This window comes from Amorphotheca resinae (assembly GCF_003019875.1).
Source record: "Amorphotheca resinae ATCC 22711 unplaced genomic scaffold M430scaffold_4, whole genome shotgun sequence".
NCBI lineage: Eukaryota > Fungi > Ascomycota > Leotiomycetes > Helotiales > Amorphothecaceae > Amorphotheca > Amorphotheca resinae.
In genome coordinates, this window is record NW_020194474.1 from 764,946 (window position 1) to 790,806 (window position 25,861).

Consider the following 25,861-nt stretch of genomic DNA (forward strand, 5'->3'; position numbering starts at 1 on the left):
CGGGTTGACTTTCTGCCACGACGATCGACTGCATATTGGGACTTGGACTTGTCAGGTAATTTAATTGCATTTGCATTTCTCATTTTCTCCTTTTCTCTCTCTTGTCTGTCGAAGACCTGAGCCGTGAGGGAGGAGTCCAGGACCCACGACAAGGCCCCGCGGCCTAAGGCGCCTGGGCGACGTATTCGCTACTTGCCGCGCGTTGTATTTATTGGTTTATTCCATTTACTGGCTAAGGTAATGCATATTTATTGCATATTGATTGTACCTATTGCGGTATTTATCAGGTTCCTGGGACCGTATCAAGACCTTACCTACGACTGGTGGTGATGCGGAGGGGAGGATATATTTAGACAGGTACAGTACGTATACCTGTGGTCCTGTACCGTCATCTTGTCTGTTCTCGGAGGCTTATACTAGTAATCAGGTTTCCCGTTGACACATTGCAGCACCCCACCCTCAGAGGGCCCTCGGGTTTTCGAGCGTTGCGAGGCCGGGGTATTCTTTAGAGCTTGGCTCCAAGGGAAGAAAAAGAAGGAGGTTAAGGTAAGGAAGATAAAATAGTGAGACAGAAAGGGAGAGAGGGAGAGGTAACGGAAACCTTTCTTCCTGCCTCCTATCGCCTCCAGCCTCGCCGCGCTTGAAGGACGGCTTCTATCCAGACGAGAGAACGTTGGAGAGAGATATCAATGACTTCCCTCAATTTCCTGTCCTGCAACTACGACCCCCATTTCTTGAGTCGATTTGAACTGCCATCCCTTTTGCGTCCTCTTTCGACCGTCAAGGTATTGACTCCCAATACCTGATCCGCAGCGCTGATTTCAAGCTGTATCTCCTAGTATCAAAGATAGCCAGCAGGCGATCATAATGAAATATATCCATGTGAACGCAGTGATGCCCCTGGGCAATCGTCACTGGTCAAGTTGCGCAGGGCAGGTGCTCTCAATCAACTTAGCCTTCTCAACAAGTTCTGTTACTTTTACTGTATACTTTATAGTGATACTTTCCTTCTCCAACTTAGCACTCTTATTACTCCATTTCAAGTATACCAACTCTTCTCGCATCTCTTTCTTGAAGTTAATGGAATCATGATTCGTCTCCCTGCTTCAGCCATTATCCTAGGTCCAAGTGATCTCAAGGACTTTGAGACCCGCCAGAGACGGCGCCTGGCACTTGAGGCGGATGAGAGATCCGTACACACAATAAGATGCGGGCTGCGTGCTTTGGCAATCCGAACAGTGGGCCGTCCAACATCTGATACCGGTCTTGGGAGCCGTGGGGACGAAGAACCTCCGTCTCTTGGCTTACCTGGATCGTCCAGGGCGGTGGATGTAGAATATTCCACGGTTACAGATTTGTCCGAAGACCAAGATGGGTATCTTTCAATTGGACTACAACAATCTCCAGAGAATGCATCGATTGAAGCACAACAGTCTTCGCCACCAAAAGACGAGTTTCATTATGGTGGTTTCGTCGAAAGCCCAACACAGCAGCTTGTTGCTGATGCGTCGCAGCGGTCTTCACCGTTTGGTTCGCTTGCTACGTCTCACATTGTGGATTATGCTCATTGACTTACAGTTCCTGAGGATAACTCCACCCCTCAACACCTTGAGTTTCACGAGACACGAGGAACACGGACGCGGACATTTCCCCGGTCACCTCTGTTCCGCTCTGAAAATGTGTCTAGCTCTCCGGAACATCACCCAACATCTAGTCTTGCCCATCGACTAACTCAGGGGCACAATACACCTGGGACTATATTTGGGCAACCCGCTAGACGACCAGCACGTACATTCAGACACCAAACAAACAGCTTCTCGTTCGATGAATCCGAGCGTGCTAGCGCATCTTATGAACATGATCGTATATCATCTAGCTCCACGACGGGCAGCACACCCCGCCCCCCAGACAACCTTAGTTTACAGGAAGAGCGGCGTGGATGCTCTCTGGAAAGTACAGGGGTCGTTTCAAATGTCCATTCGTCCTCTTCAAAGATACTCGAAGATGATGAAGCTCCCCTGCCACTCCTGGATAGTGATGAGAGATCGGAACCCATAAGGGAGTCCCTCTCCTCTTCCCCACAGCTGCCTCTGCCACCGCCATTTTCTGCAGTCTCTCGAAGTGTGTCAAGAGCAGAGACTTTGCCTTCACAGACTCTGCCTGCACTACCCAAATACCGGTTTAGAAATAATCCATCGGCTAGTCCAGCCAGGGATGATTCTACAGGCTCTCCTGGACGCTATCACAATACTTCAAGTCCAAAGGCTAGTCCTCCAACTGTGGGGAGTGGCGAAGAAGTAGTTTCGAGTCCAGCTGTGAGTTCTGCGAAGCCCTCGTTTCTCACCAGTATGCTGACTCTATCAGCACGGTGGTGGCCCCAGCCCGAGAAGTATTTTGCGTTCTGCTGCACGTCTCATATCTTCTTACAGGACCCGTTCGCCAATAGGCCGTCGCCGTTCACCCTCGCCGTCAACATCGCCATTACCTACACCACATCAAAACAAAGCCAGTCGGTCTTCAAGAAATCATAAGCCCCCAACACCCTCTCGTAGCTATCATGTCTACAATGATGGATTATCTCCAGAAACGCAACCTCAGACTCCAGCTCATTTGCCCGAGTCACGACACCAGTCTCGCTTTCATCCATCGTATACCGCGCCCGTGGCTGCACCGGCTAGGAGTGGCTTTCACTTAATTCGCTCCGGCGATGGTGCTAATGACGAAATTTCCTCCTCGAGGTCTCGGCACGGGAGTGTTACTCCATCTCGGAGAGGCCCGGTAGGAAGATCTAATTCTCCAATCGGCTTATTAAACGAGGGCTTCCGAGGTCTGTATGGTGGTAGAGAAAACGGTGACGAGCAACGGAACTGGACCGATGGGGTAAGGTTCAATAATGCAGAGATGAGGCTCTGGGGGCTTAGGGACGCTAGGGGGGACGGGCGAAGCTTGCGCGAAACTCTCGAGCGGGAAATATGGCGGGTTAGAAGAGATTGATTCACGAGGTGTCCGAAGGTTCTGGTCTTGGGGAAGTGGAAAATACGAATTAGGGACGGGGAGAGGATGGAGAAATACGAGTTCATCTGCTGTTCCACGAGGATTATCAAGTTATTATACCGCTTGGCTCTCTGTTCAGCGGGTTTTCAGCGTGGAGAGGGAGGGGAAAAGGGGGGGGGATGACATTACTATAGCGAATTCGATTTATTTCTTACAGAGCATTTCACCGATATGGCTCATAGTCGTGCTTGCTGCGCGGAATCCATCATGGAATGTGGTGGTAAGAGAAGCATTAATAATAATCATAGTCCCGCCTACAAATTGACTTGCACCGGAAGAAAAGACGACCACATAGACAGTAGCATTGTTTTAAAACCGCGATTTAAGGTAAGGTAAAACTTAGGATGTCTTTACTCTTGCTGCTCTCCAGATATCCGCCTAAGTTTCAAAGAGATACAGTTTGCATGTGTCCTCCTGACACCTCAAATCCTGGTTCTCTTATCGCCGTTCTTTGTCAAGTACCTTTTCCTTCAACATAGGTACATAAGGTAGGTAGTTAAGCATTCAGCTAGGTAGTAAGGCATGTACAGTCAATCAATCAATCATAGGCTCGCTTCGCTTATCTATCGCCAGGCCTTCAACTCCCTGTTGACGAGATGACGAATCGATGATTACCAAGAACATATCGATTATCGCGGAAGGCTTAAAAAATGAAGAGTGAAGCGTGAGCAGTGAGCCGCTCACACCCACTCTTCAACTGATATCAACTCTGGACGGTGTCGATGCCTCAGGTGTCTAAATGACGAAATCCCCCGCCGTCTCGATGTATTTGTCCGATCCAAATCCGTCCCCGAGTTTTCCCCCTTTGTAATAACATCCCCATCTGTACAGCATCATGGCGCCCGACAGAGGACTGCGACGGGGCCCAGACTACCAGTCCATCTCCCCCAGCGCCCATACAACCTTGCGCGACGAAGATGATGGCGCCAATGCACGAGAGCCCCGGCGCCGAAGAAGTGAAGCTCGCCGATTCATCGCGAGCCATGCCAGCGAAGGACAGAATTTCACCGTTCGCGGCATCTTGGTAGGCCTGGGAGTGGGCCTCATCATATGCTTCTCCAACATGTACTTCGGGCTACAAACGGGCTGGGTGTCGAGTATGAGCATGCCAGCCTCCTTGATTGGATTTGGCTTCTTCAAGACCCTGGCCAAACACCTCGATTTCCCATTTACGCCCGTCGAAAACGTGTTGGTACAGACAGTGGCCGGATCGATGGGGACGATGCCATTGGGATGTGGATTTGTTGGGGTCATGCCCGCACTGAATTATATGCTGAAGCCCGAAGAACAGGGCCCTATCTTCCTGAGTCTTTGGAAACTTATACTCTGGGCTTTGGGACTCTGCTTCTTCGGCGTGGTATTTGCTGTGCCTCTGCGGAGACAGGTCATCATCCGCGAGAAACTCAAGTTTCCATCGGGGACCGCAACGGCCTTGATGATTGGGGTGCTACATGGGAAAGAGGCGACTGTTGATGGACCTATCTCTCGCGCGACTTCCAGAGACCCCGCAGTGCAAGACGAAACCCTCCCGGAGCCATATCCAGATAACGACTCAGCAGATGTTGAAGATATAATCAAAAGTCAGCAGGGCAGTTGGAAGTCCAAGGTCCAGCTCCTTGTGATATCATTCGCAGTATCTGGCCTATATACACTTGCCACTTATTTCTTCCCAATACTTCGTAACCTGCCCATTTTTGGATTTTCTCTCGCTGAGACCTGGCTTTGGACGCTCAACCCATCCCTAGCCTACGTCGGCCAGGGCATTATCATGGGCCCAGCGACGACGACACACATGCTTCTTGGAGCAATTGTCGGATGGGGAATACTCTCGCCGTTGGCGAAAAGCAAAGGGTGGGCATCGGGTCCTGTAGACGATTGGGAGACCGGATCCAAGGGATGGATCGTTTGGGTCTCGCTGGCAATCATGTTGGCCGATTCCGTGATCAGTCTGGGTTATATCGCCTTTCACCCATTATTTATCCATGGTCCAGAATACATAGGCGAAGTGAGTCGCAAGATTAAGTCTGGACACTGGAAAGATCTTCTGCAAATAAGACTTGGGAAGTCAATCAAAGGATACGCTCCTATCGCTGGAGGTGAGGGAGTACCTACAATTGTCGATGTAGTCGGTTCAAGCCCTCGAAGCTATCCTTCAACCAATGATCTCTCACCTGAAGGGGTAAAAGATCTCCCTGAGCCCGATGCTCCTCCAGAACATCTGGTCAGCAACGGGACCGTCGTCATTGGTCTAGTCCTCTCAATCGTCTTCTGCGTAGCCGCTATTCGAATAGTATTCGGAGCTCTCGTCCCCCTTTACGCCACCATAACGGCTGTCTTCATGGCCCTCATCCTCTCCATCATGGGAGTCCGAGCCCTGGGAGAAACAGACTTGAATCCTGTCTCAGGGATCAGCAAGCTAGCCCAGCTCTTCTTCGCCCTCATAATCCCGCAATCCAACAAGAACTCCGTCCTCGTCAATCTGATCGCAGGTGCTGTCTCCGAAGCCGGCGCTCTCCAAGCAGGCGATTTAATGCAAGATCTGAAGACAGGGCATCTCATGGGCGCTGCCCCTAATGCGCAGTTTTGGGGTCAGATGATTGGATCCGCCGTTGGAGCGGTCGTGAGCGCGCTGATCTATAAGTTATATACCAGTGTATACGAGGTCCCTGGGTCTCTGTTCCAGGTCCCCACGGGCTATGTCTGGATCTTTACCGCGAGACTGGTTACCGGCAAAGGGCTGCCTCACATGGCGTGGCAATGGGCGCTCGGTGCTGCTATTATTTTTACCATCACGACCGTCATTAGGGTGGCTGGCGTGGCAAAGCGCTGGCATCCTTATATCCCTGGCGGGATTGCCGTTGCCGTTGGTAAGTTCTCCTAGCAAGCAGACCAAACACCCGACTATCACTAACCTGAGTGCAGGAATGTACAACGTGCCCTCTTTTACATTAGCGAGAGCAATTGGTGGCTTTATCAACTGGTATTGGCGGTCTTATCGACGCCGTGAAGACACTCCAATAGTAGTATTGGCAAGTGGATTGATACTGGGCGAAGGGGTTGTCAGCATTGTGAACTTGCTTTTGGCAAGCGCGAACGTTCCGCATCTTTAGAATACTGCGCCTATGATTTGCAATGAGGGTTCAATGAATACTATAATCCTTATTCGAATTTCGTGTCCACTTAAGTGCTACATTGCCCGCCTGCCTTTGAGGTTCTATCATCAAAGCTATCATTCGGTTTCCTATATAATAACAAATTCTTACAGATCAGTCGGGACCCAGTCATCAATTAGTCCAGTATTTCAAGTTAGCCTGCAAGCTGCGCAGAAAATGCAATCAGAACATATATAATCCAATACTATACATTCCAGACCTTTTCCCTATCGCTATAGTCATCCAGTGGTACAACCTGTAGGTATTATTACAACATGATAGACACCATATATATGCAATCCCAATGCCAACCCCAAAGCTACTCTGCCCTTATACTAGGTAACATTAAAACCCAAAGCTATCCAGCAAAGAGCTAGCTTCAGGCTCCTCAAACACGCTTGGCGGAGCACCTTTAGCTTTCATATCTAACAGCAAACTAGGCACTGGTAGGTCCGCGACTACTAGTGAGCTGCGCCTACGCAGCATTTGTCGAGGATCAGGCACTCCATCTAGTTTTTCGAAGACGGTGGGCGCAGGCTGTAAAAATTCCCAATTCCGGACTGAAATAAGTATTATTAGCTAGATCCCGGCGGCTGACGACAAGCCAAGGAGTAACATACCAAGCTCTAATGCTAGAAGATCACAGCCCATCCGGTCGTAGAGACGAGCATTGTGCAGCACGAAGTCCCATTCAACTTTAGGCGTTACTTTTGATGCTCCTCGAAGGGTCTGCAGGGTTTTTTGTCGAAGTTGGGAATATAGTACAACAAGTGCGGGATCATCTGTGAGAAATAGCTTGGCTTGCAGACCTGGGTGTGGGCTTTCAAGTAATGTGTAGACGGGCGACTGGTAAGGAAAGTCAGTAGAGGCGATGATGCTGAAAGAGAGGAATGCCATACAATCAACGCTCGCACAGCCATATCTCTTCTATGTAACATCCAAAACGCCCAGGAGGCCAACCATCGGTTCCCTTCTTGGGCAGCCAACGGCAGAACCTTTTCTTGAAGAAGATCTTTCAGTACCGGTCCTTGCTCGCCCTCATAAACCCTAGTAACTGCTACTGCGAGCTGAAGATCCTTCAGCTGGTTTAAGATCACATTAACAGCATCCTTGAGACAATCTGCCAATAAAAAGAAGGCTGCGGCATACTCTAATCCCATAGTCAATATTGATTCCAAGTTTGGAGAATGTAATACAAACCATGTCTATGTTTTCCGAGTAGTGCATAGGCATTTTTTAATGCAGCAGTCTTCCACTTTTTTTCCTGAAAATTGTTTGAAAGAAGCCTTATCGTCGCGGCTTGCTCACGGTTCCAAGAAGCCATGCGCCACAGCCCTTGGAGAACAGCTTTTTTCCTCAGGGCAAGATAAAATAAGCTGCAATCAACGGGATTCTTCATGTCACTTTTCGTGTATTCATTCCGTGCAATAATCTCGAACTGAGCCTTCTACACATAGCTTAGTTAGCTAATTTTGGAAAACAGATTGACACGAATCACTTACCAAGGCGTTTGAATCAGTCATCCACATGAACATGCCACTGTTTCGCGCGTGTTCCCACAGCATCTTGCCGTGAAACTGGTTAGATACCATATCCACCAAGATATCCTGGCTGTGGCTGTGATATGCCCAATTAATCTCTCTCCACGACAGCACTACCTCATTCGCTCGGCCCATTTGTAATACAGACTGGCGGAAGAAGAGCATAAATCTAGCGGCATTATCATCCATTGACCGCCGTTGCTTTTCCACGGTTGCAACACACTCTACGATATGAGCCAGGTAGATCTGCTCCTGTCGTGAGAGCTGCGGGAGAGCAATTATTGTGAGCTTTTCACTGATAGCTGATGCTATATTTTCCGTTACCGTCTCAACCTCTTCGTCATCTTCATCAGCGGAGAAACTGAACGATTTAGTCACCTTGTTTCCTGCTGACGAAGATATTCGCTCCGAAAATCAGTATTTCTAGACAAAGTCATTAAACTTTGGAGACTCACCTCAGTATCAGTATAAAACTCGTCCAAGTTCATACCAAGATAATTCTCCATGAAATCCCCATCCACGAAGTATTTCAGAGTTTTGTATAACGTCAAAATTATACGTTGAACAAGAGTGCTTTTACCAGCAAGAATGCACTGGCTAAGGAACTGGGGATGGTAAACTGGAAGCGGTCCGTTCAGCCGGGTCACAACTTCGAAGAGATCCCAAGAAGACTTGCGGCGGGGGAGTCTAAGGCTGGTTACTGCAGACGCGGATAGATCAACATCTCTGTCATAAACGAAGAGTTGATTGCCGGCTCCAATAATGAGGTTCCCAGACCCCAGCCACGTCGAGTCACCGATCGGGTGTGGCGTAAGATCTCGAATATTGTACTCTCTGATCGAGGCCCATGCTGGGCCTTTATTGACATAATCATAGCGCATCTGAGCTAGCAGAACAACTCGATATTGAAACCCCACGGCAAGGATTGATTGATCATCTGGAGTCGAAGTCCAATCCAGGTCTTTGATCGTGTCTTGGGTCTCGTAGTCTTGAGCAAATTCAAGCTGAGCACCCCGAACATCCCATATGGTCAATTTAGACCTGCTCGAGTCTACGAGGGCTGCTTTTCGCAGGGAACTACCGCTAGCCAGAGCAGGTTCATGAATCCCAGTATCGACAGAGCAGGTCTCCAACCAATCCACTCTCTCAGAAACCAAATCAATTCTGGCTGTCCACGATCGGAGCACGCCTGAATGAGTGTATGAAATAGCAACATCTCTTGCAAAGGTATCTAGGAACCCAGCAATTGTTGGAGGCGATCCAGCTGGATCCACGGGAAGGACATATGCCAAGTCATCAGATTCGCCAAGATCAAATCGACAAAATTCGCGAATAGATGCTTCTTGAGAGCCATTCACCTCGGTACCATTTTCCCGCCCTTGTGGTAGTCGGAGCTCCCAGACGATTCCTTTCATTTTTGAAGTGATTGTGGCTACGTGGGCAATAGGACCTCCTTTTCTCTCTCTGGGTAGCATAAGAATGCATAGAGGCTTGCCAATAGAAGAATACTCGTTGGTCGACAGCAACACCCCCTCGGAACCCCGAGTATCCCACAAGGCTATTCGGCTATGGTGCAGATATACGACATAATTTCCTTCTCTCAGAACACAAATCCTGTGAATATGGTCTTTTTCGGTAATGACACTTTGGCGGACAAACGAAGTCCTACCTCCAGAGTTCATATGCTTCCAAACGATGCTTTCGTTCCCGTCAGTTCGTGAAACAACTGCTCGCCCACTAACGTTGCGGACTATTTTTTTTATGCCTGCGGAATGTCCTGTCCACGTTGCTTTGCAGACAAGACGAGTAGGTCTCGGGGATGGATCGAACAGATCGGCGACATCGCCCTCGAAGAAATCTATCCTGCCGTCGAAATGGTGAACAAGAAGATTAAGCCCGCCCCCGGAAGGGTTGCAGAAGTTATAAAACTGGACGTGGCTCAAATCATCCCCAGCAGAATTAGGGAGGCCCAGATCTAAACCATCCACATGCGCAACATTGAATATGTTTGTGATCTGTCTGGGTTTACATCCCACACTCTCCAGGCCCCAGGCTGACATATGTCCTCGGTCATCCAAAACAACGCAAATCTCAGGGGTTCGATTAGCAACCTCGATCAGATGGGAAAGACTATGGTCATCCTTATCATTGCCGGATACCCTTGCTTGAACAGCGTGTTCAGTAGCAAGCATGAAATCTCGCCCGTCGACCACGAACGCAAATCGGAAGTTTGACGTTTGAGCATCAACAAGCCCTCGAGGTTGTATCGACTCCTTCAAATCAATCTGTGCCCAAAGTTGTAATATTTGCAACCCATGAGGATCTGTCGCAGCCCATATCCGGACCACATTATCTGCACATATAGTGTATAATACATTGTCGATTGTTTGGTCTACATGATAGGGTCTGCGCCAGTGCATGCTGGTAACTGTTGCGGGGTGAGGAAGGTAGCTAAAATCGAAGCGCGTATCGTCTGAACCAAATGACAGCCTTCTCCAAATCTTCACAAGTCGATCATATCTTCCGGTGGAGGCGATGTACGCCGAATCGTATGAGAAATTGGCGAATTTGGCTGAATTAGCAAGTTGCTTCTTCCAGATGGGCTTCGGTGTATCCAAGGTAGAAAAAAGGGTAAGCCAGGCGCCCCCCACGAGCAACTCCTCCGTTATGCCCCATGATAGCGTAGTAGCAGAGCCTTCTTCTGCTTCATCGACGGTGAAACTATGTTGCAGCGACCACTGCGCCTGATCAGCAACCGCCGAGGGAATTGTAGGGTAATCATTGACTTACCTGCAAAGCATCCTCGGAATGCCCATAAGGCTTGTAGACACGAATATTAGATCCGGCAGATGTTGCTATCTTCCCAGATGCCTCATCAATAGCAATTGCTTCGAGGCGAACGTCGTCATCATCGTAGATCGTCTGCAATAAGGTGCCTGGGCCTGTGAGGATGACGAAGGCATTTCCAGTAATATATGTCTATATACGGACGCATTAGGAGATGAAAGATGATGACTCGCAGGGCTTTATCTCAGCTTACAATAAGCCTAATACCGCCCCAGAAGCCCGTACAGACAGCTTGGAGCTTGGCCTGTGGCTTTCCAGGAAGCACTCGCATGCTATTGATCACAGAGCATTGCCGGGCATGCTCCTAAGAAACCGCAGAAATTGTAGGCATGTAGCTTTTAAAGGTCCCGTTTGACGCGCTGCGTTAGACAATGTAGCTGGTCAAAATGTAGTTCTAATGCTTGGTTGCCAGGAGCGGGGATGACGCGGTCGAAGTCGAAGGCTCTGGGAGAGCTCCAGCTAGGGAGGTTGTCTGATGATCGGCAAAAGAAGGCTACGCGAGGCCACGGTCTCGTACTCTCTACGATGTACGCCACACCTAACGTATCAACCAGTTCTACCTAAACTGTTAACCATTAGATTGCAGTACTTCAAAATTGGTATAATCTGGAGAAACAAACAAGGTAGACATAGGTACTTATGGGATTATGAAGTATAGATACATGAAGTTCTGGGCCTGCCTTACTACATAGAACAATAGCCCGCTTTTCTTGTCAGAGCCGCCTCTAGTTGACCACCAAAACATTGCGTCCACTGTCGTAGGTCCTACTTAGTAAACCAGGTCCCCCGCCCCGGATAGAATAATAGAGTACATGAATATTTATCTACTCCGAATTGCTAACGAACAGGGTATCCTTTCACGCTCCATACGAATCAAAACGCCATCTTCCAAAACTCCCCTGGATATTCCCGCAATATCTGATGGCTGAGCCCATGCCATCCGCAATCCAATTCTCACGTAATTTCATGGTCATCATTCACACCCGTCGCGGCAATATCTGCAAACTCGGCCCCCATGCCTAAGTGACTCCTCCCAGGCCCCTTTCGAAGTAGTGGTAACATTCCACCCGAGTACTGAGCGCGCAAATGTCGTTCAAATGGGGACGGAAGGGGTGCTCTCGGCGTCGTAGATGAGAACCTCGCAGCTGCAGCCGTTACCCGTTCCATTCTCTTAGATGGTGTTCTCAGATATCCAGGAATAGGCGTAGATGCGTTGACTTCATCCAGTCCTTTTGCCCATTCATCGATCTCAGCATCACCCAATTCAGACCAAGTTTCCGCTCTAGCGGTGGTTCCCAACGGACTGTGAGCCTCTCGATGTGAGCTTTCAATGGGTCTTTTTTGCGCTGTTCTTTGTTGCCAATAAACAAATGCTTTTCTGAATGACCTCTTGACGTTCTTTTCTCGAATTTCGGATGCATAACGTGACTGAGCTCTGAGTTGAAGTGCCAACAGGCTCCATTTCTTGATGGCAGAACTTTGTGCTCGTTCTTGGAAGTTTATGATGGCCTCCACTTCTAAATCTCGGAAGGCCAATGCCCGATCTCTCCATGCAATGAATCGTTTTCGCAGAATCTTTTCTCGACAGATAGAATCTAGCTCTTGAATGTCCTCGGTACGAGCGCGCCATCGATCAAAGATGTCCATGCCAATGATTACTGTCCTGTTATGATTCAAATCAAATGCCCGAGCCCGGAGATCCAGTATCTCTTGTGCTTGATGACGCCAGCCAAAGAGCACGCCCCTTGCCAAATTCCTCTTTGTCGTTCGACGGACTTGAGCATAGGCAGCTTTGCGCTTTTCACGTTTTGCAGATTCTATTGAGACTTTCCAACGTTTCAGACTCTTTGAACCAAGGAAATAGAACTCGGCATTATGAGACCATCGCTCTAGTTGCTGCAGATGATGTGTGCGTTCCTGCCATTGGGAGAGTAGTCCGCCTAACAGTCGTGACGTATTAAAACTCACGGCGACGGCCTGACGCTGCTGTTGGGTTTGGGTCCGAGAATGCCAGCGACTAAGCGTAAGACTTCGGGTCTTTTGCATTGCAAAAGCTTGAGCCAAATCCTCTTGATCCCACTTTTGCCCCCTCAAGGCCTTCCACCTATAGGCCCAATCCTGCAAGCACTTCAAGAGAAGTCTCTGGTTTATCAGACGCTTTGCTAGTATCGACCTCTCGGCAAGAACCCATTTGTAGACAGACTGTAAAACAATATGGCTATTAACGCGAGCACGAAGCACTTGAAATCGTAGCTTGTGACGCCAATTAGTCCAGGCCTCGCGAACAATTCTCAGTTTATCAACTGCAGCTGCTTGCCGTTCTTGCCGCGATCTGTGCAACCAAAGTGCAAAGGTATCTCGAATTAGTCGCACATTCACATCCGCCTGTAGAGTGTTCTTTGCAGGGATGACTCGCGTCTCGCGGCGCCACTTTCTGATCGCGACCGAGCAGATACGAGACTGGTAAAAAGATTTAGCTTCTTGGTCATGTTGGACTCGGTCATGGGTTTTGGCTCTCCAGACTCGCCAGGCATTCCATGCGAGCTGCAAAGATCTTTCATTCTCTGCAGTAAGTTTGTGGTCCGAGATAGTCCGAGCAACAGTAGTCCAATGCAAGAGAGCACGTTTTTTCGCGCTTTCTGCCCACCATGTAGTCGCTTTGATATCCCAGACCTTCCGAACCCATTTCCTGTAAATCTTCTCAACCAGGTTGGCCTCATAGTTTTGTATAGCTGTAGCATGATTGGAGGAGACGAAACCGTAGTGGCGCTTCCAAATGTTAAAGAATTTTTTGCTAACTTGCCTGCGGACTTTGAGTTCATTGACAGCTGTAATATCTCGCCAAGCATTGAAGGTCCGCGTTCGTAAAATGTGTCGTCGAGCAATCGATGTACGCTCCACTTCATCGAAGGCATAGTTTCTCCAATGTGAGAAGGCTCTGTGCTGCAGATATCCATCTCTTGCTCCCACCGCACGTTGTTCGAGATGAGCGAAAAATTGTTTTGTTTCGAAAATCTGCCGCCTCTCTATGAACCGGTTATACCAAGTATCCACTGCTTGATGGAGAAGGGCACGCCTGTCGTGGTCCAAGGCTAATTTATTAAGAATGGCATTGTCATTCCGCAGTTGTAATGCCTTATCTCGCCACGAACGCAATTGTCTTTTGGCCAAGAGGCTTAGATGATGTTGGAGTATGAGCGAGGCCTTCGTTTGCATCAAATTACTAGATCCATGGTTCAACACATGGCCTTTAAACAATTTCAAAGAATCAGATGTCCGTTGTTCAAGTCCCGAAGTGAGAGCCGTAATCTCGCTCGGAGCCTGAAACTCATCTGACCGAGAAATCGACGTGAGGCTATGGGCACTAGGTGCCAGCGAATGCGATTGTCGGCGGATTCGCATACTAGTATGCGTTGAGACTGAGCGACCACGTTCTCTGCGTGGTTTTTCAAGCCCCGACGCTACCCAGGCTCCAACGATAGACCTGGGCTGATCACCATTTTTCTGAGTTGTTCTGATTGTTTGACCCGACTTGTATGGCTGCGTGGGTATGTCATTTTGCAGGAAATGTCGACCCGTGTCGGCTGTGGTTCGAGGTTCTTTTCCAAGGGAAGAAAATGAATTGCGTCTTTCTTTGGTGTGGGAAAGCGGTTCGTTTCCAAGGTCCCAGATCGAGCTTTCAGAATTGCGTCTTTGCCTACCTCGTGGTTGATTATTTTCGTCCTGTGAAGTGACCCCAGCTGCGGTATTCCCGAGTTCTGTCTCTGAATCCTCGAGCTGACTATACACCCCTTCGTTGTCTTCAAGACCAAATTCGATCTGGATGCCCATTCTCGAAAGGATCTCTTCGAACTTCTCGTATAACGTCCCCTGGCCCCGCAAGCCCCCAATCTTGAAAAGTATTCGAGCATACCGGCTGTCATGGTCCGCATTGACCCCAATTCTTGGAAGAATATCATAGTATGCGTTGAATAGAGCGTTCGTTGGAAGTCGTTCACGCTCTGGGAGATTCGGCAGTAGTTCCTGCGCAAGGACAACGATATCGTGCAAGACGGCAACATCTTCATTGGTATAAAAAGGCTCAACAATTCCGGCGACATTTTTCCCAGCATCTTGCGGCGGGCTTCTTCCTGACGACATGGGCGCCTCGAAGTCATATGGCTAGCAGATAGGTGGTGATTGACACGGCTGATACCGCATGATGTAAGTATATCAATTGTGCTAATCGCGCCAGCGACGCGAGCTTGATTGCAAGTGAGGTTTTCTCATGGTTTTGTCGGTGGTTAGATGTTTTCCTTTGTCTAAACGCGCTCTCGATCTGACGCGCCGCCCTGGAATTCTGGCTGGGTTCGAGCTAAGCCGGAAAAGCTCTAGTATATATTACATAAGCCGAAGTTGACCATCACGAGAAGATATTATTCAAGACTTCAACCTCCACTACGTCTACTGATCCGATCAGTAACTGCAGCGTCACCCCCTCAATGCCAGCTCGAACCAGACCAATTGATAAATTTGCACAAGCTGTTGCCAAATGCTCCACTGAGGTAATCCCTTTTCCTAACTCCAGAATCCCCCCCCGGTCACTGACACCAATGCAGGCATCAGTATATGGCAAATGCATTGTGGCGGATTACAATTCAGTTCATAAGGACAAATGTCTCACTGAATTCATGCGTCTGAAGGATTGCTACATGGTATGCATATATTGTGTCACCCTCTCCTGCTTCTTTTTCTCACAATAGACTAGGCCGCTGCCAAGAAGTAATAGGGGGTGGCAAGAGAGTCGAGTAATTCAGAGGCCCCTCAGAGGAATTGCAATGGTAAAGCTTCTATGATAGCGTTAGAGTCTTGGAACATCAATCTTTCTGAGCTACAAATCACTCCGCACCGAGTGCACCATCATAGCTTCAACAGCCTCAGCAAGAACACCGCTTTCTGAATCTCTTGCTCCTCTTCTAGGATAACGCCTTCCTCTACTTTCTCGGGGATTGTTCCCTCAACGCCCGTGACCACGTGATGGTCAATTGGTCGTCGCAATGCCTTCTCGATTGTCTTTGCCTGACCAGTGAATACATTTGCGAGCCCGATATTGTCTGGATCAGACAGAACTTTATACTCCATCTTAACATCATCTGTGGGCTGCAGTCCGGCCTTCTTTCGCAATCGCTGGACCCGGTTGATGATTTCTCGCGCCAAACCCTCATCTGCAAGATCCGAGTAGAGCTCTGCGTCCAGGATAGTCAAAACGTCGTTATCCGTATTAGTCTCCAAGTTCTTAGAAGATTCGTCTTCCTTCAAACCCCTCTTGACAATCAAATCCCCTTCCTCGAGTCTGATACCATCGACGTACATCGACTTTTGGAGGACGAATTCATGGACTTGTTCGCTCGACAAGCTTGGTAGTGCCTTCTTCACTTTTTGCACGTCCTTTTTGAGTTTCTTCCCAAGTACCGGCCAGTCCGCAGAAACGCTGTATTGCACGTTATATTTTGCCTCATCTGAGGATAGGACGAGATCTCTGATGTTGAGTTCTTCGGTAATGTAACCTTCCAGAGATCGGATATCTTCGAGATATACCGGATCTGGATGAATGACGACCAGTGTTTTAAGAGGGGTTTTCAGACCAACGGTGCGACGTTCTCTCGAAACTCGGGCCAATTCAATAACTCGCTGCATGCGACCAACGCGCCGTTCAATCTCCGCATCGAAGAGCTCCTCTCGTACATCTGGGAATGGCAGGAAATGGACACTCCTTGAGTCTACTCCCCGTTGGCTCTCCGGAATATGTGGGAGCAAGCGCTGGTAGATGGTCTCAGTAATGAATGGCGTGAAAGGCGCAAGTCCCTTCGTCAGGGTGAAAAGGACTTCAAAGAGAGTGTTAAGAGCGTGAATTGTGTCATCGAGACCAAGTTCGCCCTTTAGACGTTTCCGGTTGAAGCGAATGTACCAGTTCGTAGTGTTGTCGATAAGATCAAGGAGTCGAGGGACCACGGTATAAAGACGGTAGCCTAAATCATGTTAGCCACTATGGTGCAACGAGAGAATAGAGCTATAATACCAGCCATTTCTTCATTGACAAACTTGAGCAAGCTCTGACAGCTTGCAAGGATCCACCTATCCATGACATTCGTATTGGTGGCTTCCGCAGCAGGATCAAAACAATAATCAACGTTCGCTACCTTTTTCAGAAGAGCTACTTGGCCCTCAAAGAATTTGTAGCTGTTCCACAAAGGCAAAAGTACCTTTGCAACTACCTCCTTGACTCCGGATTCCTTAAAGCGCAATGGCTCTGCACGGACTACCGGTGAATTGATCAAGTAAAGTCGCAAAGCATCAGAGCCATACTTGCTCATGACAATAGATGGGTCAGGGTAATTCTTGAGTCGCTTTGACATCTTCTTCCCGTCTTCAGCCAGTACAATCCCGTTGACAACGCAATTCTTGAAGGGAGATACTCCGAACAAGTGGGTACCAAGAACAAGAAGTGTGTAGAACCATCCTCTTGTTTGATCTAGACCTTCTGCAATGAAATCTCCAGGGAATGATTTCTCGAATTTATCCTTGTTTTCGAAAGGATAGTGTTGACTGGCGTACGGCATACTACCAGATTCAAACCAGCAGTCGAAAACTTCCTCTACTCGCCTTAATTGACCTTTGCCTTTCTTGCTTGGTATGGTGATGTGGTCGATCTTATCACGATGTAGATCCGTCAATTCACCTTCGTAGCCGCTGAGTTCCTTGAGTTCGGCCACACTTCCAACACAGATTTTCTCTTCTAAGTCATCGCTAACCCACAGAGGAATCGGCGTGCCCCAGTATCGATTCCTTGAAACATTCCAATCACGCGCATTTGCAATCCAGCTAGCAAAACGCTTTTCCTTCACGAAAGAAGGCACCCAATGAGATCCTTCGATGTTCTCAAGCATCTGAGGAACGATCTCTGGAATTCTAATAAACCACGACGGAACCGCTCGGTAGATCAATGGAGTGTCAGACCGGGGACACATGGGATAACTATGCCTGATTTGAGACTCCACGATAAGCCTTCCCGTACCTTTCAAGTACTTGATGATAGCTTTATCGGCTGCCTTGACATGTTGACCTTCGAAATCAGGTACCTCTGACGTGAAGTGGCCACGTTCATCCACAGGATTTGGGGGAGGGCGTCGCTCATTGATGACGCCAGCCTCCAATGCCACATTATAATCCTCTTCACCAAAGGCAGGTGACTGATGGACAATACCGACACCACTGTCATCAGTGACGTAGGTAGCATTGAAAACCCTGAATCCGTAGTCTTTGAACTTATCGTAGAAGTAATTGAACAGGGGCTCATACTTCCAGCCAAGCATGTCACTACCCTTGATCCTCTCGATAATCTTATACTTTGCCTTCTTGGGATCTTTATACAGAGTACCAAGCAGCTTTTCCAAGAGGATATAATTCTTTCCTGATGCCTCGTCGAAGATCTTGATGTATTCGAAATCTGGATGAGCAGCCAAGCCGGTGTGCGAAGGCAATGTCCATGGTGTCGTTGTCCATGCGAGTAAACAAGTGGAAGGATCTTCCAACAAGGGGAATGTCACGACGACTGCTGGATCTGTGACATCCTGGTAATTCTGATTTGCTTCAAAGTTGCTGAGTGCTGTCGTAAGCACGGTCGAATATGGCATAACTCTGTAGCCTTGATAAACAGCACCCTTGTCAAATATCTGTTTAAAAACCCACCACTCTGACTCCATGAATGTCGGATCCATCGTCTGTCACACATCAGTCATGAACGGTCAGAGCTGTTAGGGACACATGCCTTGTAGTCATTGTCGAAGTCAACCCATCGGCCGAGTCTATCTATAGTTGTTCGCCATTCAGTCGAGAATCTCATGACAATTGCCCGGCACTCCTCGTTATATTTCGCTAGGCCAAGTTTCATAACTGCATCCTTCCCAGAGATGCCCAGCTTCTTGTCAATCTCGTGTTCGATTGGTAAGCCATGGGTGTCCCATCCAAAGCGCCTCTCAACGTGAAAGCCCTTCATAGACCAGTATCGAGGGATAATGTCTTTGATAGTGGACGCCAAAAGATGGCCGTAGTGGGGGAGTCCGCTATAGGATGAGATTAGTTCACAATTTGTGTCTGGAAGTATTATATTGAGAGCGGCTTACGTAGCAAACGGCGGGCCATCATAAAATGAATAGCGTTCTCGACCTTCGGAAAGTTTAACCTGTGTCTCGAAGGCCTGGATCTCTTTCCAATGCTTGAGGATGTTCTCCTCCTCCTTTGGAAAGTCGATAGACATGATCGCTTTTGTGGCGGGCGGTGGAGAAGCCTCTGGAGCCTCTATGGACTTTAAAAGCAAAACAATAAATAAAAGAAAGGCTCCGGTGCAAATAATTACCGGTCCTGCTGCGCTGCGAGACTGTCAGGATATTTCAGTTGTGTTATGACGACGGTGAGGTTAGGTCAATATGCCCCGCCATTAGAAGAATTTCAAAATTCGACCCGATTGTTAGAGTCATAATTCCAGCCAATCGCAACCGAGCCCAGCCTCATGCTTTTCAGCCTCGTTGCAAGGCCCCTCCCTGTGAACTTTGTTTGGGTAAACCCGTACCTACCTACCTACTTGGACAAGGAATATTGTTTCACGTGGTTTAGTCTTCTGGGGTTGGAAACTGGTGCACCAGGGCCTCTACGTTTAAGATTCAGGAAGGTCAAGCATATATCTTACATGGTCCAGAATCTTGGAAGCGCAACAACAAGTGACCAGAATTGTGAATGATAATCATTTGGTATATATCTTCCGCGGCCTGTTGAACGCCGTACTATTCATGTTCGGCGTTTAACGGAGAAGCAGCCCTCAGTCAACTCCATTTCAAGCGTCTTCATCTTCGCCCTCGTCCTCGTCCTCGTCCTCGCCCTCGTCTCCATCTTCCCCATCTGAAACGCTCTCTCCCAACTCTTTCAGTCGCTGTTTATATTTCTGAGACTTTTCTTCCAGATCCCCAAAAACCATTAAAAGATCGTCAAGCTCGCTCTGAGCAGCTTGTCTCTCAATCTCTTTCTCCGCCACAGATTTCTCAGCTTTAAGCGCTCTTGCGTTCAATGTATCGCTTCTTTCCTCAAATTCCTTCGCTTTATCCTCTGCGAGCTTCAGACGCGCTGTTTGCTCGTTTAGATTGGTCGTATACTCATCATGTGCACTCTGAAGATCTTGGAGATGGTCCTTGTTCGCCTGGAGCAGATCAGTATAAGATAAAAAGCCGTTAGGGGGGGCGTACCTTTGCGAGGTCTGCTTCTAATTTGCTGATATTACTTCGGAGGTCGGCCATTTCAGCCTCCAGTCGTCTCCGTGTACGATCGACATTGGCTTCAGCCGTTTTTTGAACATGTTCCAATTGCCTCTGGTGATCTTCCACAAGTCGAGTATGCTCAGCGCGTAGTTTTCTGGTCAACGTTAGTGCATATACCTGCCGAAATAACGTGGTTTACCTACTGAATCTCTTCGTCATGATCTCTTCGCAATGCCTCGTTTACACTCTTGATCTTCGATAGCTCAACAGCAGCGGTTTCCTTGGACCGCCGATGATCTGCCTGTTCTTGTGCTAACTGCCTTTCCTGGGAGAGAACATCTTGCTCGGCTTTCTGAAGTGCTTTGTCCTTCTCTTCAAGCTGCGACCGTAGGGAATCCACCATCTCACGGGAGATTCCTTTCTGAACGCCATTTGCAATGACCGGAACTTCCATGCCCGGATCCCGGTCAATTGCACGTAAGAAGCGACTGAAGTTATCTTTCACGAAATCAACAAATGATCTATCAAAGAATACTTCAGGAAGGCCACCCATTGGCGCAGAGCTTAGCATTTGCGGGAGAACCTCAAAATCCCTCAGTAACGGATGTCCTCTCAGCTTTGTAAGTCGATCAATATACTGGTCTCGTCCCATGAGAGATACTAAAATCGGATGTATCGTAGCTCTTGGAACAGGTGAATCTTTGGTTGAGAATTCATATACGATTCCGAGAAGCATCGCGCAAAGACCCTGGACAATTGGACGATCACCTGTACTGTGCAATACGGCCTGCACAAGACTCTGGACGTTACTGCCCTCGCCAAGAAAATCATTGACGGCATCTGGATCTTCGAACAACCATCCGCACAAGAGCATCAAATACGCGACTAGAACCCGTTCATCCACGTGCCTTTGGATTCCGGTAATGAGGTTTGCTGTGATGGTCTGAATGCAGGTCACTACCTCTTCGCCATTGGATGCATCACCCTCTGCGACGCCCATTGCTAGACTTTTGGTAATTGGATCCTCGAAGATGAGGTGAAAGAGAATTACCCCCGCAAACCAATACCGATAAGGATCACTAGAGATGTGATCGTGTAATGGTTGCAGGACTGTTGTCAGAACATTAGCTGTCTCATCGGCTCCCGAAGTATGCCCATCAATTGCACGACGAAGAAAATGTTGTCGAATAGCTGGGTGATTGAAAAAATATGCTTTTATACATTGGCATGCTGCAAGCCGCGAGTCAAAGGCCGACAATGACGATACACTCAGAGTAAGATCAAGCAGACCATCGATCACGTAGACTTTTGGAGTTCCGTTCGCTTTGAGAGCACCATTTTCTTCGGCAGGTAGGTCGTCTAGTACCGAAGTAACTTGCAATTGGGCAAAGCCCTCTTGGAGGCTTGGATTTCCCCTGATCAAGTCTGCACAAGTTGTCAAGGCCTATTACGCGAGACAGTCAACAAACGCTTTAATTCTCATACGACAATTGCAAGTACACACCTCTGCCTTTATCTGCATTTCTGTTGAGCGACTGAATGCTAGTTGCAGAACCTGGTCCAGGATACCATGCTGCCAGAAAGATGCCTGATTTGCCTGTGTGCCTACACCACCCGGCACAAGGAACAATCTTAATACCGCAAGGAGTGCATAGATATTTCTATTTCTCTGCAATTTTGCCCACTCGGCGACGTCAGCATCAGAACTTTGGTCACCAAGAGCATCATTGAGTAGATGTGCAAGTTTAGGCACGGAGCCTGTCTCTCTGAAGAATGATTGGTTGGAGACGTTGAGTCGAAGGAGATTCGCCAGGAGGATTAAACAGTCCTCCACTATCCTATCGCCCTGTGAAAGAGATCCCTCAAGCTTGATAATGTTGAAAATGCGATCAAAAGCATTTTCAAAAGCGACCAGTTTTTGAAGCTCCGCAGAGTTTGGGGTCAGGTATGTGAGCAATGAGAGACCCTCATTTCGAATAGCATCTCTCCTATCATCTAATATTGCCACCAGCCTTGATATTCCTAAAGGTGCCGTAAATATGCATTCCTCTGTTCGCTCTGTTCGGGACGCTAGGATTGCAGAGAGAAGTTGCAACGAGTAGAGACGGGAGTAGAAATCATTGGTGTCCAAGAAGTCTAGCAATAACGTAATGTTATCTTGCCGCTGCGTGAATTCATCTGCAAGCCAAAGGGCAATCTCTTCCGAGGCCTCAGGGCTGTTCTCATTTGGGTTGAAAAGCCAAACCAACGTTTCCAGGATTATCTTGACCGAATCCACATCTTCGCCATCCTTCCTCAAGCTACCTATTAAAGCTCGAAGAGAATCCGATGCCACAGAAGCCGGGTACTCTTTTGCAAAACTCCGTAGTCCCAATATAGCAGCCCGCCGATCCTCGAGGAGTGTAGAAGAAGTCAGACGGCTGGAAAGTGTGTTTATAGTTTCCGATACCGATTGTTTCGCGGGCGTGGCTGCGATTGCGAACATAGCTCTGTCGGGGGTCTACAGCTATCTGCCATCGAATATCAGTCTCATAGTTGTTGGTGTTGGTGTTGTTGAAGTGTCAACGTTGGCGCCACATAATTCATATTCCGCGAGCATCAAAAGCCATATCCCCAGAACGCGCTCTAAACAGAACGCCCAGCCGAACCGCGCTAACCTCATTCACCGCGTCGCTTGGCTTGGCTTCTCTCAAAATATCTACCAGCCTAAGGGAGTAGTGGCAAGGCGTGGAGAGAGGCATTCCTCCTCCGACGTCCACGCCTCGACAACAACTTTTTTTTCCCTTACTCAAGTACGATACTTGTGCAGCCAGGGTAAACTGGAGTTCCATGTGGTCTATTACCGCCGTCGCAGCTATCCATCTTCTCTCCCCTCCGCATCCACGATACCTGGCGGGCTAGGCAACAGAACCCTTTGAGATCTTCACGAAGTCTGCACCTCCATCTCCGTCACAACACAGCTCGTGCAAATCGCCAGCATGGGTGTCCCAGGTGCGCATTTCTTCTTCCTGCCTTGCGCATTCGAGCTAACACCGCGTGATCTCCAGCTTTATTCAGATGGTTGAGTCAGAAGTACCCCAAGATTGTCTGTATGTACTCCCATGTCGAACAGTTCTTTCGCCCTTTTTCTTTTTTCATAGGAATGCTGACCTCTAGCGCTCTATTAGCTCCTGTCATCGAAGAGCAGCCGCGAGAGATTGACGGACATGTTATTCCCGTCGATGCACGGGGTCCAAATCCCAACAATGAAGAGTTCGACAATTTATATCTCGATATGAATGGTATCGTCCATCCTTGCTCGCATCCCGAGGATCGCCCTCCCCCCAAAGACGAAGAGGAGATGATGACGGAGATTTTCAAGTACACCGACAGAGTCGTCAATATGGTCCGGCCAAGAAAGCTACTGATGATTGCCATTGATGGTGTTGCTCCTCGCGCGAAGATGAACCAGCAACGCTCTCGGCGATTCCGTTCTGCCCAGGAGGCGAAGGAGAAGGAGGAGGATAAAGCCGAACTACTCAAAATGTTGAAGTCGCAGGGCGGCACTATTGAGGAGCCAACAGTGAAAAAGGCGTGGGATTCCAATGAAATCACTCCCGGTACACCATTTATGGACATCCTAGCTGCTAGTCTGAGATATTGGGTTGCCTACAAACTCAACACTGATCCGGCATGGGCCAAGATGAAAGTTATCATTTCTGACTCGACCGTCCCCGGCGAGGGTGAACATAAGATCATGGCATTCATCCGAGCCCAGCGCTCTTCCCCCGAGCATGATCCCAATACTAGGCATGTGATCTATGGCTTAGATGCTGATCTGATCATGCTGGGGTTGGGAACGCATGAACCCCATTTCCGTGTTCTACGAGAAGATGTCTTCGCCCAAGACTCCAAGCCGCGGACTTGCCGCCTATGCGGCCAAGCTGGCCATGAAGCTAGAGAGTGCACTGGGGAGGCCAAAGTAAAGCAAGGAGAGTTTGATGAAAAACAAGGTGCTCATCCTCTCAAGCCCTTCATCTGGCTGCACGTGTCGATCCTCCGCGAGTATCTGGCGGCCGAGCTCTATGTACCAGATCAACCTTTCAAGTTTGATCTAGAAAGAGCCATAGATGATTGGGTTTTTATGTGTTTCTTTGTCGGAAACGACTTCTTACCTCACCTTCCCAGTCTCGAGATTCGAGAAAATGGAATTGATACCCTCATTGCAATATGGCGTGACAACATCCCCACCATGGGTGGTTATCTCACAAAAGATGGGCATGTTGACCTAGGAAGAGCGCAACTCATTCTCAATGGATTGGCCAAACAAGAAGATGCTATTTTTCGCAGAAGAAAGCAGACCGAGGAGCGACGAGATGCTAATGCGAAGAGGCGCAAACTTCAAGAAGCTGGGCGGAACGGTCGCGGGGCCAACCAGGATTCGCCCTCGAATGGCAGACAAAACGGGCTCCCTTCGCATAGTGATGCGCCTGCGGGGTTGCCACTCTTCGCCCCGGGTAACATCACCAAAGAAGCCAAGACAATGACCCATGACATGGTGGTCAATCGTGGCACGATCTACAAGGCGAACTTGGCCAACAAGAGTGCAGCTGCAGCCTTGAAGAGTCAACTTAATGTCACAGTATCTACTAACATAAGCGCGGATGTCACTGCGAATGCAGAGCCAGAACATACGCCGGGATCAGCTCTTGGAAAGCGGAAGGCTGATGTAATAGAAGATGAGGATGGCAGTACGCCAGGTCGCAAGACACCCCAACCAGGGACACCGCAGACTCCCGGCGATGACACACCCGTCGACACTGTAAGATTGTGGGATGAAGGTTACGCTGATAGATATTATGAGCAAAAGTTTGGTGTAGATCCCACAGATCTTGAATTTCGCCATAAAGTCGCAAGAGCATATGTTGAAGGTTTAGCTTGGGTTTTGCTCTATTATTTCCAGGACTGCCCTTCTTGGGACTGGTACTATCCTTATCATTATGCACCTTTCGCGGCAGACTTCGTCGACATCGGGGATATGAAGATCCACTTCGAGAAGGGCCAGATATTCAGGCCATTCGAACAACTCATGGGTGTGCTCCCAGCTGCTTCGAGACAAGCTATTCCAGAGGTGTTTCATGACTTGATGACCGACCCAGAAAGTGAGATCATTGATTTCTATCCAGAAGACTTTACAGTCGATTTAAATGGCAAGAAATTTGCTTGGCAGGGCGTCGCTCTTCTACCGTTCATCGATTCTCGGCGATTGCTTGATGCCATGGCCAAGAAATATCCACTGTTGCCACCTGATGTTGCCGCTCGTAACGGTGTGGGAAAAGACGTTCTCCTTGTAGCGGAAGCTCACCAAGCCCTTTACAACGACATCGCAACCAATTTCTATTCTAAGAAACAGGGCCCTTCGAAACTCCAGTTGAACTCCAGAATCAGTCAAGGTTTGGTCGGAAATATCGAGAAGAATGAAACCTATATTCCTCACAGCTCCTTGACTTTTCCCTTGGAAAGTGGAGCGATGCCCAGTCTAGATGAAGATCGTTCGATTAGGTTTGTTCTCTGTCTCTATATCCTTATCCATGTTACTTTCTAACGCCATACTCTAGTGTCTATTACGAGCTACCAAAGACAACCCGCATTCATAAATCTATGCTTTTACGAGGAGTTCAATTTCCTAAACCAGCGCTTAATGCGAGCGATATTGAAACCACCAGGGAACGGGCCGCAAGGTCGGGCCGTAATCATGGCGGTGTTCCATTGCGAGGAGATGGCAGAGGACGTAACAATTTTAATTATGCCTCTACAAATCAAAGCCCGCCCACATCTGGTTATCGGCGGTCCTATGGCTCTCAAAATGGCTACAACAATGGCTCTCAGCATGGCTACAACCATAGTTCTCAGAATGGCTATAGCCATGGCTCTCAAAATAGCTATAACAATAACTATCCAGTACCTCCCCCTGGCTGGCAACCCCCTCCGCCAGGAGTTG

General features: G+C 48.5%; 7 protein-coding genes across 7 annotated transcripts; 3 read left to right on the plus strand and 4 right to left on the minus strand.

Annotated features, from left to right (window-relative positions):
• Positions 1 to 1,088: 1,088 nt before the first annotated feature.
• M430DRAFT_57477 (hypothetical protein) lies at positions 1,089 to 3,223 on the plus strand (the record flags this gene model as incomplete). Its single annotated transcript, XM_024868673.1, has 3 exons — positions 1,089 to 1,530; positions 1,579 to 2,315; positions 2,365 to 3,223. The coding sequence occupies 3 exons, from the start codon at positions 1,089 to 1,091 to the stop codon at positions 2,992 to 2,994; spliced, it is 1,809 nt and encodes a 602-aa protein (XP_024722268.1). The 3' UTR covers positions 2,995 to 3,223.
• Positions 3,224 to 3,889: 666 nt separating this feature from the next.
• M430DRAFT_49277 (hypothetical protein) lies at positions 3,890 to 6,164 on the plus strand (the record flags this gene model as incomplete). The annotated part of the gene is made up of 2 exons (XM_024868058.1): positions 3,890 to 5,921; positions 5,977 to 6,164. 2 exons carry the CDS (start codon positions 3,890 to 3,892, stop codon positions 6,162 to 6,164), a joined length of 2,220 nt encoding a protein of 739 aa, XP_024722269.1.
• A 130-nt stretch (positions 6,165 to 6,294) lies between these two features.
• M430DRAFT_40896 (hypothetical protein) lies at positions 6,295 to 11,042 on the minus strand. The gene is made up of 8 exons (XM_024867440.1): positions 10,788 to 11,042; positions 10,538 to 10,726; positions 8,203 to 10,485; positions 7,709 to 8,152; positions 7,407 to 7,653; positions 7,106 to 7,356; positions 6,827 to 7,052; positions 6,295 to 6,766 (listed from the first exon to the last, which is right to left on the minus strand). The coding sequence occupies exons 1-8, from the start codon at positions 10,863 to 10,865 to the stop codon at positions 6,552 to 6,554; spliced, it is 3,933 nt and encodes a 1,310-aa protein (XP_024722270.1). The 5' UTR covers positions 10,866 to 11,042; the 3' UTR covers positions 6,295 to 6,551.
• A 184-nt stretch (positions 11,043 to 11,226) lies between these two features.
• M430DRAFT_34111 (hypothetical protein) lies at positions 11,227 to 14,878 on the minus strand. Its single transcript, XM_024866493.1, has one exon. The coding sequence runs from the start codon at positions 14,732 to 14,734 to the stop codon at positions 11,549 to 11,551; it is 3,186 nt and encodes a 1,061-aa protein (XP_024722271.1). The 5' UTR covers positions 14,735 to 14,878; the 3' UTR covers positions 11,227 to 11,548.
• Positions 14,879 to 15,075: 197 nt separating this feature from the next.
• On the plus strand, positions 15,076 to 15,359 carry M430DRAFT_17672 (hypothetical protein; the record flags this gene model as incomplete). Its single annotated transcript, XM_024863718.1, has 3 exons — positions 15,076 to 15,138; positions 15,193 to 15,288; positions 15,342 to 15,359. 3 exons carry the CDS (start codon positions 15,076 to 15,078, stop codon positions 15,357 to 15,359), a joined length of 177 nt encoding a protein of 58 aa, XP_024722272.1.
• A 134-nt stretch (positions 15,360 to 15,493) lies between these two features.
• M430DRAFT_65330 (hypothetical protein) lies at positions 15,494 to 18,908 on the minus strand (the record flags this gene model as incomplete). Its single annotated transcript, XM_024869164.1, has 4 exons — positions 18,757 to 18,908; positions 18,402 to 18,696; positions 16,653 to 18,354; positions 15,494 to 16,602 (listed from the first exon to the last, which is right to left on the minus strand). Exons 1-4 carry the CDS (start codon positions 18,888 to 18,890, stop codon positions 15,494 to 15,496), a joined length of 3,240 nt encoding a protein of 1,079 aa, XP_024722273.1. The 5' UTR covers positions 18,891 to 18,908.
• Positions 18,909 to 19,612: 704 nt separating this feature from the next.
• On the minus strand, positions 19,613 to 22,466 carry M430DRAFT_221312 (hypothetical protein). The gene is made up of 3 exons (XM_024864642.1): positions 21,386 to 22,466; positions 20,085 to 21,325; positions 19,613 to 20,035 (listed from the first exon to the last, which is right to left on the minus strand). The coding sequence occupies exons 1-3, from the start codon at positions 22,364 to 22,366 to the stop codon at positions 19,855 to 19,857; spliced, it is 2,403 nt and encodes an 800-aa protein (XP_024722274.1). The 5' UTR covers positions 22,367 to 22,466; the 3' UTR covers positions 19,613 to 19,854.
• Between the last annotated feature and the right edge of the window lie 3,395 nt (positions 22,467 to 25,861).